General features: G+C 41.6%; 1 protein-coding gene across 2 annotated transcripts in view; it reads left to right on the forward strand.

The window, feature by feature from the left end:
* The first annotated feature begins 6540 nt into the window (after positions 1-6540).
* smtnl (smoothelin, like) overlaps positions 6541-12597 on the forward strand; it is a 36886-nt gene continuing 30829 nt past the window's right edge. The window contains exons 1-2 of one of the 2 annotated variants that reach the window (XM_035679966.1): positions 6541-6738; positions 7106-8055. In XM_035679966.1, the coding sequence (XP_035535859.1) occupies positions 7351-8055 (705 nt within the window). In that variant the 5' untranslated portion in view covers positions 6541-6738; positions 7106-7350. The remainder of the gene's footprint in view (positions 6739-7105; positions 8056-12597) is intronic. The other variant, XM_035679967.1, reaches the window with a different exon arrangement.

The raw sequence follows: 12597 nt of genomic DNA on the forward strand, positions 1-12597 counted from the left end.
TTCAGTTACTGACTCTCCTGCCCAAATGGGAATCAGACAATGTGTTTCGTACTCCATATACGAGAATCCATTTAGCCTCTTGTGGCTTCCTCTTATTGTTTTGACCTTTAATATGACACCACTGGCACACAAATGAGTATGTAATGTACTTCCTCTTACACAGAGGAAGTTAATTGAGTAGGTGGTCTTTCATTGTGGTCGTGGACACACTAGCGTACACACTGCTAAAAGGATGTGGCCATATGAGGCCCAGACCACCTCCGAATGAGTCTGAGTGTGCTCTCAATGCGTCCTGAGTGCATTCACACCTGTACTTAGAGCTGTCCACTTGTGATGGGATCACCCAAGACGCATGTTAATGTGTGGTGTAAACATATCCCAGATCAGTTTGGCAGTTTGCTTTCTGTAGCCAAAGTTGTGCATGCATGTGTTTATGGGAGTTTGGGGGAGCATGGACATATTTGTGTTCTGTTTAAAGCTGTGGTGACGTATACCGTTCTCTGTGGGTGAACTCAGAGCCCTCTTGTTAATGTTTACAGTCTGTAACCAGCAGTCACAGAGGGAGTGTGTGTGTGTGTGTGTGCGCGCGCGTGTGTATGCATGTGTGCAAATGAGATTGATTTTGGTGATATAAGGATAATGCTGACGCAGAGAGTGTATTGTTGGTGTGTTTGAGTGTGTTTGTGTTTGAGTGTGTATGTGTGTAAGTGTATGTGTTTTGTGTGCGTGCACCAAAACCCCCTTTACAGAGATACTGTATAGGGGGATGTGGAGGATGAAATTAGAGAGGACCATAGCGGAATGTGGTTTGGTTTGGCATCTTTACAGTTTCACTATGTTCATACGAACATACCTATAATTAACAGCTTAATTATAAACAACTTATTCCCAAATGACCATCTATCAAACATTATTCACTTAAATACAGCACTAAATTCTCCTTTCATCTTGTCCGCTGTAAACTGATGCCAAAATATGTGTTGAAATAAAACCACTGGTGACACTGTCAAAACAGGAGACAGAAGCTGTGTTGGTGTTTTAGAGAATAGTTCTTCCTTCTTTCTAAAAACTGATTTGAATAAGATTTAAATGTGGCATTTACCTGCTTCCTGAAAAGATGTAAATTAGAAAATCTAATATGACACCAGAAACAGCCTGTTGTAAGTGAGTTCAATGACAAGTCCTTTCCTGTGAATACAAAAACTTGCTTCCAATTTGTTTTGTCTATACATGTTGACATTTTATGGACTGTATCATGCAGTCATCATGTTTTCCTGTAAAGGCCACAGTGAACAGTGTGAGAACCTTCACTACATCACAATGTGTCATCAGTTCGACCGGTGTTTGTCTCTCATTGTTTTGACTTATTGTGCAACGTTTCGTTCACCTTAAGTCAGTTATCTGAATAAGAGATCTGTGTTGCGACTGATTAGATCAGTGTTCTTTTCTCTTCTGTTTCACTGTTGTAATGTTGTTGTAATTTTGTTGTAATGTTGTTTTAAAGGTCTGCAGTCAGAGAGTATCGACCTATCTCTAGGTAGTATGGGACATGTCAAATTTAACCAAGTAAACAGCAGTATGAACAGCATAATTATTGTGTGGATTAATTATAATGGGAGCTGTAGTTTTTAACAAATTAATCATTATGTAACAAAAAGGATTCAACTTCCTAAAGAAAAGTACTGCACTGGAAGCTGGGTTGTTTGAAAGGTCCAGTGTGTAACATTTAGCAGGATCTATTCGAAGAAATAATAATAAGAAAGAAAGAAATAATAATTATATGTATGTTTTCATTAGTGTATAAACACTTGAAAAGAAGACTCATTGTGTTTTCGTTACCTTGGACTGAGCAGTTTGTATCTACAGAGCAGCAGGTCCTCTTCTAAGGAGTCCGCCATGTTGAACCACCATCTTCCAGTTACCCAGAACCTACATTGTCTAGGTGGCGTTGGCTGATCTGTATTCAAATGGTTGCAATCTGCAACTTCATTGCCAGCTACACACTGGTCCTTCATATTTTCAAAATGACTTTTGATCAAAATGCTTAATAAGAGATTGCACCGAGTTACAGAAGCAAGTGGAACAGAAGCTAGCCCAGACGTGACGTCAGGATTTCAACTCTCCATGGAGGTCTGTCAGCTCATATTAGTCTTTCATGGGAGATTTGCTGCTTAAATGACGTGACAATGACTAATAGACATAACAGTAATGAAAATGGGAAACAAATGTTGGAATAAAAACAACAAAGGCTGCTTGATTTTAGCAGGGAAGCAAGCTAGCTTACAAATAGTGGGACAGAATCCTTCTAAGCTCTGAACATATGACACACATTCATTTCTAATATGTTGTATAAACTAAGAGTTTGTATGATGTTCAACTTACACAACACTAACATTAAATCAATATGACATTAATCAGTGCGTGCTTGAAGTAAGCTAGCTAGCTGCTAACGTTTTGTGTCCGCTCAGTGTTGGTAGTTGCTGTGTAGAGTATGGTGGGTGGAGAGTTGTGTCACTGTAAACAGCTGTAGGCAGTTAAAAAACAAAACAAGAGGCTGAAAGGTGTTAAAATTCTCTGTTTAAGCTGAGGCCATCTGCAGAGTGAGGTGATAATCGTTTGACTTTGTCAACCTTTTTATGTGACGTCTTTGACGAATATTGTTTAGTGCAGCTTTAAACTTAAAGCTGATTAGGAACGTGATCATGAACACAATCATTCCCCGAGCTTTATCACTTTTTCTTTCCCATTAAAGCAAGACTCAATAAAACTGAGCTTCACATCAAGGATCCTTCCAGTACAACTAGTTTAAACTCCAGTGCCTTGCTTGTGAGCACTTGGGCAGTACGTTTTGAGGCATGGTAGAATATCCTCTATTTACTCCAACTGGTTTTTGGATTTGCGTAAGTGTGACTTTCTGCTCACAGTCTGCTTCTGTAGTTCAGAACCTGTTTGTCCTTAGATCTGTTCGGAAGTTATTTTTAAAAAACACAAACGCACCAGTGAGGAAATAACAATGGCTTACATCACTTGTTGCTTTTTACCTTTTGCAGATGTTCAGCTCTTGACAACAGTGATATATTTGTGTCCATAAGTGTGCTGTATATCACAAGCCCCAAATGTCTACCAGCCTGTTGCATGACCTAATCCACACTTAATCGTGTGCTTGCAAATGTCTCTTCAATATCAACACACAGTTTTACTGGCTGAAGACCAGATGCGAAGGAAATCAAAGTGTGCGACCTCTCCTCCTCAGTAATCACAGTGGACGTTTACAACCTCAGCTCTGTGCAGAGGGAGCCAGCGTCACAGAAGTAAAACATATTCAGTCATTATCAAAACAATGAAAAAGCGAGGCAGAGAGAGAGAGAGAGAGAGAGAGGTCTATTGTTGTGACGAGAGCTGAAGTTTTTCATTTCATACCACTCTGATTCATGCAGGTCATACCACATTACCTGCTGACTCACTATTACTGGAAAGCAGTGGGTCTCAAAGTGGGGTCCAGGGCCCCACACTGGGGCCGCAGGGACTTTCAGAATGAATAATTTCATTCCACTGTAAAAATAATAATAATAATAATAATTTTATAACTAATTTAATAATCAACTAAATCATCCTTTTGCTACACAAAGAAAAGTACAAGAAAAGTATTTGTCACAGCAGTATTAGTAGTTTTTTTTTTTTTTTTTTGCCACTTAGGGAACAAGCAGTAAACACAAGATTGATAGGGTCCCTATATCACCTTATAAAGCTGATATAGGGAACGTGGTAGCAAACAGCAGTGAAGCAACATTAGCGTTGATTTGTAGTCTTATTTCTGTCCAGTATTCGCTCTTCTTTTAGCTCAGTTATGGTCAACACCAACTCTTGAGATAAATATCTGGTTCTTTAGCTGCTCATTACTTTGACAACTTTGTTGTGTCCAACATGTTCTCACTCTCAACTCGTCAGTGGCCCTCTGCTTCGAAATATGACACTATAAGTATCACTCTTGCCAGGGTACCTCAGTTAAGTTAGCAAGAATAAATATTCAATGTCCGCAACTTCCGGTCAAGTTAGACACAATACATATGGAATACGGTTAGGGTTTTAAAACAAAGCTTGCATGGTTAACAGTGTAAGGTTTGCCGTTTGGTCAGGATTAGGCACAAGAACTTCTTGGTTAGGAAAAGATCGTAAGTTACGTTAAGTATGTTTTGTAAGTTAACTTATGTACACTACTACAGCTCTATATGCTTCTCTTTATACTATGTCACTTGACTCAGGCCCACTGTCCAAGCAGCAGTATTTAAAGACTTGGAGTGAGACCAGGCTGGTTTGGTCTTTGAGCAGGTAGGGTACAGCGGGTTTATCACAGCGTTTTTATCCAGTCATTTGTTCCATTGTTGAAAAAAAATGAATACAGCATCATGTTAAATCTTTTTATCCAGGCTGAACATTCAGCATTGATGGAAATATCTCTCCACCCAAAGACTTTCCATACAAGCACACAGCCCCATGTGTTTACATTTGAAAAACTGTGTGAATAGAGGAAAAGATTCACAGATTCATCAGCAGTAATGTGGACATAATCTAAGACACAGCAGCCATCTCCGTCAACCTCAGATGACTGATGATGCTGACGCCCGTGACCTCTGACCTCTGCAGTGGTTTGTTGCCGTCTGTGTCTTGTACTGCCCCCAGCAGACTCACATAAAACCCTTGGGGGGTGTTGAGTATGTGTGTGTGAGACAGAGAGAGTGAGAGAAAGGTGGGGGGGACAATCTTCCAGTAAATCACCTTACCAGGCCCCCTCCTCATCTCCCAACACTCTCTCTTGCACCTCTGTTTCTCACACACTTCTTAACACACACACACACACACACACACACACACACTGTTGACAGTAAGCAGGAGGGTGGAATGTCGAAGTATTTGTATGAGTCTCCCTGTTGCATGGACACACACACACACACACACAATCACTATCTGGTGTCGAATGTTTGCTCTGCTGGGGTCCAGTTACAAGGGGGAGGGTGGTGGTCTGTCTGTCTGTCTCGTCCTGCCATCAAACTCAATTACAATAGAACAGAGCATAATAGAAAAATGTAAAGAGTACATCTAGGGATACAGTGGAAGGTCAACCTGTCTAAATGTGGTGTTTATCTGTAGTATACGTGTTATATAAGTAGTGATATATGAAGATGCAGCCTTTGTGGAAATTTAATAATAACACTTTTCTGTAATAGAGTTGACTATTGTGTCAACTTGTGGTTAGAAAGATAATGATACAGAGAGAAAAGAGACCAGAGAGAGATGGAGGGATCAGGGAAGAAAGGAGAAAGGTTAGGTGTGTGTTTGGTTATAGCACCAGAAGTCACATTTGGATATCAACATATGAAAAAGCTCAAATTCATGTGTATTAATCTTTTACTAATATAACTGGTCCGTGATAATTAAATGATTAGTTATGCTAGCTAGTTACTGGAAATGTGGCGGATGAGTCAAGTGGTCCATATTTCTCTGTTACTGGCTAAAATTGTAACAAATGTCCAACTAATAAGTAAAATGTCTCTCAGCAGGCAGCAGCAGTCACAGAGTCACTAGGACTTGCCACCGCAGTAATGGTGGCACCCCTAGATGGCGGAAAACACAAATGAGCGACCTGCTGAGGGACTGCTGCCAACCAAGTGTGAACCTATCATGACATCACCCATTAGTTTGTGTAGTTTGAGTACCGTTTTAAAGCCTTGATTTTGGCATTATGGTCGTCGCTATGTGGGTTTTTGCAGTCAGTGGAATCAACGCTTTATCGTCTATTTCACTTTTAAACTGGGACATAATTTACTAAATAAACATCATGCAGTATGGAAGAAGACTGAAACTAGTGATTGAGACCATAAACTTATCAGGAAACTGTTTACTGAGATAATAAATCAAGTGAAAGGTCATTTTCATTTTTTAACAGAGTTGAATACAATCACAGGTCTTTTTGCTACCAATGAAGCTCCCCCTGCTGGCCATTAGAAAGAATGCAGGTTTAAGGCACTTCGGTGTTGGCTTCACTTCTCAGACCCGGAAGCTTTGTCCACTGAATATACACGGTAGTGTCAGTGCTGCCAACACAACATTTAATAGTTATTTTAGCAACATAAAATGAGTAAATTAAACCTACTGTCATAGACGTGACATTTTCAAAGTGACACAATCTAAGTCATCAAATTTACCAAAACAAGATACTGTGGGAAGTAACCATAGCAACAATATTGATGCTGTATTTATGATATTTACAATAAGTTAACACAGTTAACACACAATCAAAGATACTTACAACAAAAAAAGGGAAAAAGAAAAAGATGGCACTGAGCAGGGATAGACATATGTATGATAGAAAGAAGAGGAGGAGGTGCAGTAAGAAAGCAGGAGAGAGGAGTCCTCTTTCCAATAGTTTACACAGTGCAAGGATATAAAAGCAACCCAGCCCGCCTCCCTCCCCTCCCCTCCCTCCCGCTCCCTCCCCCTCCCCTCACATTTACTACTCTTCCCATGTTGTTTCTTCACTCCACCACCACCACCCTTTATCCCTCCCTTTCTCCTCCCTCGTCCGGGGCCAGAAGAGAGGAGTGATCAACCTGAGAGTTTAAACAAACCAGAGAGCCGACAGGGCAGAGCAGAGCTCACACACACTTCCACAGACACACTCACACAGCTGCTGAGCGCTGAGGAAACTCTACTGAACTCGTACCGGAGAGCGGAGCTGAGGTAGGCTTGCTGCAGCTGTGAGTGAAGATTACCTCACTGCTGTGTTTAATGGCACTTATGAAACATAGCTGGCTCAAAGAGATGTATGCTTTCTTTCTGTCATTCTTTCTGTCATTCTGACTCCTGACAGATTATGTTGTTCTGTTCAGTGCAGTAAAGTTGGTCAGAGCAGCTGTTCCAATCAAGTTTGTCAGGTTTTAAATAGAAGTTATTTTGTACAAGCCTTGATTTCATTTTTACTATCTGTGATACTTGTAATTTAGTTTTGCACAGGGCATCACATTTGCCTCGGGTTGGTTGGCTCTTTTAAGAGTTTCACAGCTGTCCTCAAGCTAAAGGTCAAGTCTTGCGCCTTTTGTGCTTTCAGACAGAAGACTGAGTGAGACATCTGTACCTGAAAAGCAGAGTTTATTGAAGGAGAGGCAGTCCAGGACATCCCAAGAAGAAGCTGAAGGAGTGGGGATAGAACAGACTAGACCTTTGCCCCCATTGCAAACTTTCACCTCTCAACCCTTGTCCCCCCTCCAGCCAAACCCTCAGCACTCTGACTGAAGCTACACATTCTCCAGTGACCAGAGGATCTCTGAGACTGAGAGGCTGTCTCTGTTACCAATGGAAGCCCCAACCCTGGCTAACATGGGAGACTTGTGCCACCCCCGATCTTCCTCTCCAGAGGGGGAGACTGTGTGTGCAGCTCTAGCCCGTTATGAGAACACTCTCCGGGATGCCATCAGGGAGATCCACGTGGACGTCAGCGCTTTTAAGCTGGGCATGGAGCGTCGCCTGGAGGAGACAGCCAACCTGAGCGGGCCTCTTGGACAAGCTGTAGCTCAGCTCCAGCAGGAGAACCGGCAGCTCAGGAGTCAGCTGGAGGCTCTCACCCGACAGGTGGAGCTCTTGAGTGGGATGACGTGTGACAGGAGCACCTTGCTTAACAACAGCCACAATCACAGTCAGAATCACAAGAATCACCTTAGTGACATTCAGGAGAACCATCAGGAGATGAAGGAGGTGATCTATGGGAAGGGTCAGGCTCACACTCACACTCAGAGCCAGGCTCACACTCACACTCAGAGCCAGGCTCAACTCCACATCCAGCCCTGCAGCCTGGGGAGCCAAGCCCAGACCTACAGTGGCCTCAGCAGCCAGTCCAGTCCTGCGTCCCCGCCTGCCACCTTCTCATCCTCCCCCGGATCCAGCAGTCCCCCTGTGGGCTCCAGAGTTTCCTCCATGGTGACCGGCCCAGTGTCAAGCAGCAGCCCATCCACCACCCGCTTCTCCAGCCGAGCCACGTTCGCTGTGTCCAGCAAGACTAATGTGAGTACTGCATGTTTGTAGAGACTCCCAGTCAAATTAACTCAAGTGCCCCTTCATCAGCGCCACACAACATGCCCCAAATGCATTCATTCAATATAAATCCATTTAGCTGTTTCAACCATCGATCTATTAGGGCCTACTGTTAGCTATCTATTTCAGCCATTTAGCCACTAGTTTTAGCCAGCTAAGTGTTTACATTCAGTCATCTATTTAAACATTACTTTAGATTACATTATTTTTATATTCTTTTTTATTAATTAAATTAGTCTACTTATAGCTGTCTATTTCAACCATTTATCCATACACTTGCTGTTTAGACTTCTCGATTGCTCACCAGTTTTCACACACTGTCAATTGCAATATATAATGTTCAGCGTTATAGCTTGACTCAGTAAGTGACTGTAATAATAATTTCTATTTTATCAAATAAGTTCAACTACAATCTTTTCACAAATCCCCTGGCAACCACAGAAGCACCCCCTGCGGTATAAGTACCCTTTGTTGGAAATCACTGCTTTACATGTCAAGAACTGCCTTAAAATCAAGTCTCAAGGCAATCCAAGACAATAATTGTAGTTTGTGTCCTCTTTGCTGTTGCACACAGAAGCTCTTGACATATTTGTAGTGACCCACCACTTCACACTGCTGGATACTTTGTAACATGGATGGAAATTTAATATGCAATTGCAGAGGAGGTAATCCAGTAATTGCAATATAATTTTCTCGTTTGGGAATCACATTGAGGCTGTGGTGCGTTGTGGCTGCTCTGTGGATGTGTCATACGAGGCACTGGCTGTGTCACTGCGGTTGCACAATAGCCCTCCAGCAGGATGCTTAAGGATTTATGAAGTACAGTAACATGAGTCGAGCAGGCTCCTGGGAGGTGAGGTTAGTGTGGTCGTGTGGTATTCAGACCTGAGTCAAATATGTGAAATCAACATTGTGAAATGTAGGTTAGGTATTATCGCTGCCGTCCTGTGCAAACCTTGTGGGTCCAGTTTTGGGTAATTTTATATTTTTAGCTTTACCTGAACAATTATGTGGTTCTGGTTTGAAACATTCCAGCCACTGGTCTTGTGAAACTCCTTCTAAAGTCCACTGATGAGTCAAGTTAAAAACAAACCTGTTCCTGGAAAGATTACCCTTTTCTTGATACCATAAGTGTATCAAAACTTGTTTCATGGTATGTCTGTGTCTGGATTACATCATAGTAAATCACTGCATTGATGGTGACCAGACGGCCTGTGTCAGTGTTTTAGTGCTCAGTGCTTTCTAAGTTATTATCAGGGATACATTTTTACTGTCACCTTGGGATGCTGCTAATGGAAGTATGTCCTCTGGAGCTGAACCCTTAACTCATCTTGGAGTCCCTTACAGTAATTGTCTCCGTTCATTCCATGATCGTTGCATAGTTGACTTTGTTTCCTCCCTTGGCTTGTTTTGCCTCTGATGAAACCAAAAACAGAATCTCCTGGCTTCTGTCCATCCTGTGGTTGCAGTTGATGATGAGTGTGCTGTTTTCCTGGCCTTCTCCTGATCGTAGATTTATGGGGTTTTCAGAGCAGAAAGGAAATTCTGTCCTATCTGTCTAAATATTTAGAAAATTGAGAGAGAGAATACACAAGTGGATGACAGTCAAGATTTTTTTCTCCTTTGTCTTCCCATTCTTAGGTGATTGAGTATACATGGGTTTGAGAGTGTTTTTGCGGTATGACTCAGCCCCTTTGGGAATTTGTGATCGTGCAATGGCAAAAATGAAGGAAAATTCAACCAATCTCTGCATTAATTGTAAGTTAGCATGCTTGCATTGTTTTCCAGAAACTTCTTAAACCACTCTTGCAGCACAATCCAGTTTTCCACTGTCCATCTGTGTGCAGACAAGAGTATTTAGACTAAAATAGGCCAAATGCTTCCATCTTAGAGCTGGAATATGCTTCTGCACAAAAGCAAACATAACTTTTTTTTTATTATTTGGATTTTATTACACCTTATGTACAATGGCTCCATAGCAAAATGAGCATGTTAGCAGCAGTTGTAGTCCTCCATCAGTGTCTACACTGAATGCGTTCAGCCCTCAATGAGTGTAGTTAGTTGGTCAGAAGAAAAAGGACTTTACGTGCAGGGCGAAGGCAGACGTTGGAAACATTCAGGGCCAAACCTAGGGGGTCTGCATGAGATTTATTTCCCATTTACAGCAGAAATATGCACTATTTTTCAATCAGTTGAGATCATAGAATTCCTAGAAAAACATGATAGTTTCCCAGCAAAAAATCCCCCTGTAGAGCCTATATCGTATGTTGTATCTAATTTTTCTCCAACTGAAAACAGAACACAACAAATGCTGAAGATGACTCATTTCCATTAAAAGTTATTTAAGTTATTACATAGGTAAGGTTTGGAATTTTGTGTGAACTGCAATACTAATTTTGAAAAACAATTATTGGTAACCTATATGGAGTTCACATAATGAGTGTCTAGCTGCTACCTAGCTGGTAAGCTTGCTTACTGAGGTGACACAACTGAATGAAACATGACACCCATAAGGCACCAACCCCCCATGACAATGTTAGGGCAGATCTATTGCTGATATTTCCTCACTAATAGAACTTGCTCCACTGATTTGCTAGTCCAGTCAGAGAGACTGAGGTTATTTTAAAAAGCTGAAAAGGTTCAGGGCTTTTGAGAAAATGTTGGGCCAGAGCCCAAAAAACCACTCCCCTGCTCTGTCCCTGTTTATGTGTATAGAGTGTATGTGGGGGGTTCATCCAACAAGTACACTGGCCCCTTAAAAATAAACTTATCAGTGCTCTCCAGTGAACTATGTAATGTTGACACTGTTACCTAAATGACCACAAATCTATTTTAACCTTTCTGTTCTGCAATTACTTTTTACTTACCATATCAGTATAATGACATTTCTTAGCCAATATCGACCGATATAGCTGTCTGATATTCTACATGAACTGAATGTAGCTTGTACCACCATTGTGTGTCACTCAACGTGACTTTTATTTAGTGATATATTTATTACCTAAAGTAAACGGTGAAACCAAAGATGTGAAATCACATGTCAAACTGTGTTTTGCTTTACAAGTACTTCAAAGCCACAGTGGGCAACTTGAATGGCAGGAGGAAGTCCACAGAGGATGTCATTTACTTCCAGCATCCTGCAGTGGAAAGTATGACATTCATGAGGCCAGTATTGAGAGTCTCTTTTTTATTAGGAGCAGAGTTGTTCCTTGGTGAAGCTCTGTATTTTGTCTTGCCTGTAAACTCACAGCTGACACAAAGCTGGAACACATTACACACACACACACACACACGCACACACGCTTATATTCGCGCACACATCCTTTATGCATACCGAGTGTGTATTTGATAGACCGCAACAGACAGGAGGTTGCAGTAACAATGTGATATGGCACAGTTTTGGAATTGTTGTCCTAAAATGACTCAGATTGCAAGCACAAACAACATCAGCTCCATATATTACAGTTAAAAATACATGCATGCACATGCACATTATGCAAATAGCAGTTCCTCCTGTATCTGTAATTACTAAACTATGAGGTGGATACAACAGAGGAATGTTATCTTCTGTGAAATCGTGTGGTCAGACCTAAACAACACAAGGGCACCTTTGTTTCCATATGTCTCTGCTGGGAGATCCCCCGCTGTCATCCAAACGCACCACTGCAGAAACACACACACACACACACAGATCAAACATGCAGAAAATACTCTGAAATAATGTATCAGTGCACAAAGGTTCACTGTGTTTATGCTGCTCCTCTGCTCACATCATGGTAATTAGCATCATGGGATTTTTTATTTTTTATTTTTTGTCCACGCAGTCAGATCCTGACACACAGAATCGTAATTCTTCCTGCCACATCCTCACTTGTCTGTCAGAGATAGACGTGAGGAAGATATGGCACATAAAGTTCAGTTGGCTGTTCAAACAGGCCTGATTGACACAATACAGCAACACACACACACACCTAAACACAGGAACACACTGCAGGCATTCTTAAAGGCACCGGTCCCACCTGAACGCTATCTGTGCCAGAGAGATGTGTATAGGCGCGCCTGTCTTCCAGCCTGCTCTCCAGCTGTTACTGTGCACCTTTGCTGTGACTAAAGACGACACACACACACCTGCACGCACACTCACAGACCTCTAAAACACACCAGTAGAACGTTGGCATGAGCTCGTTCATATTGAAAACACACCTGCAGCTGGCATCTGTATGAATAATGAATCGCTCAGTTTCTTCACACAAGACATTTTTCCATCAGCTGAGTTGAAATAGAAATAGAAATAGAAATTGGTGTATAGGTCTGTTCCTCTCCTTCTGCATTCATTGAAATAAACCTAGTCAACATAAAGAGTAATTTTTTGCAATATTTGATAAGTTTTATCATAATTTGCCGCCTCTGTTCTACTTTTCTGATTCAGTTCATCGGAATTCGCATAAAAATACTTGAATGGAAACCCAGCTGTGTGAGTGGGTAATAATGTGTGTGTATATGTGTGTGTGT

This window comes from Morone saxatilis, unplaced genomic scaffold (assembly GCF_004916995.1).
Source record: "Morone saxatilis isolate NCDOM2014 unplaced genomic scaffold, NCSU_SB_2.0 Contig8, whole genome shotgun sequence".
Taxonomy (NCBI): Eukaryota; Metazoa; Chordata; class Actinopteri; family Moronidae; genus Morone; species Morone saxatilis.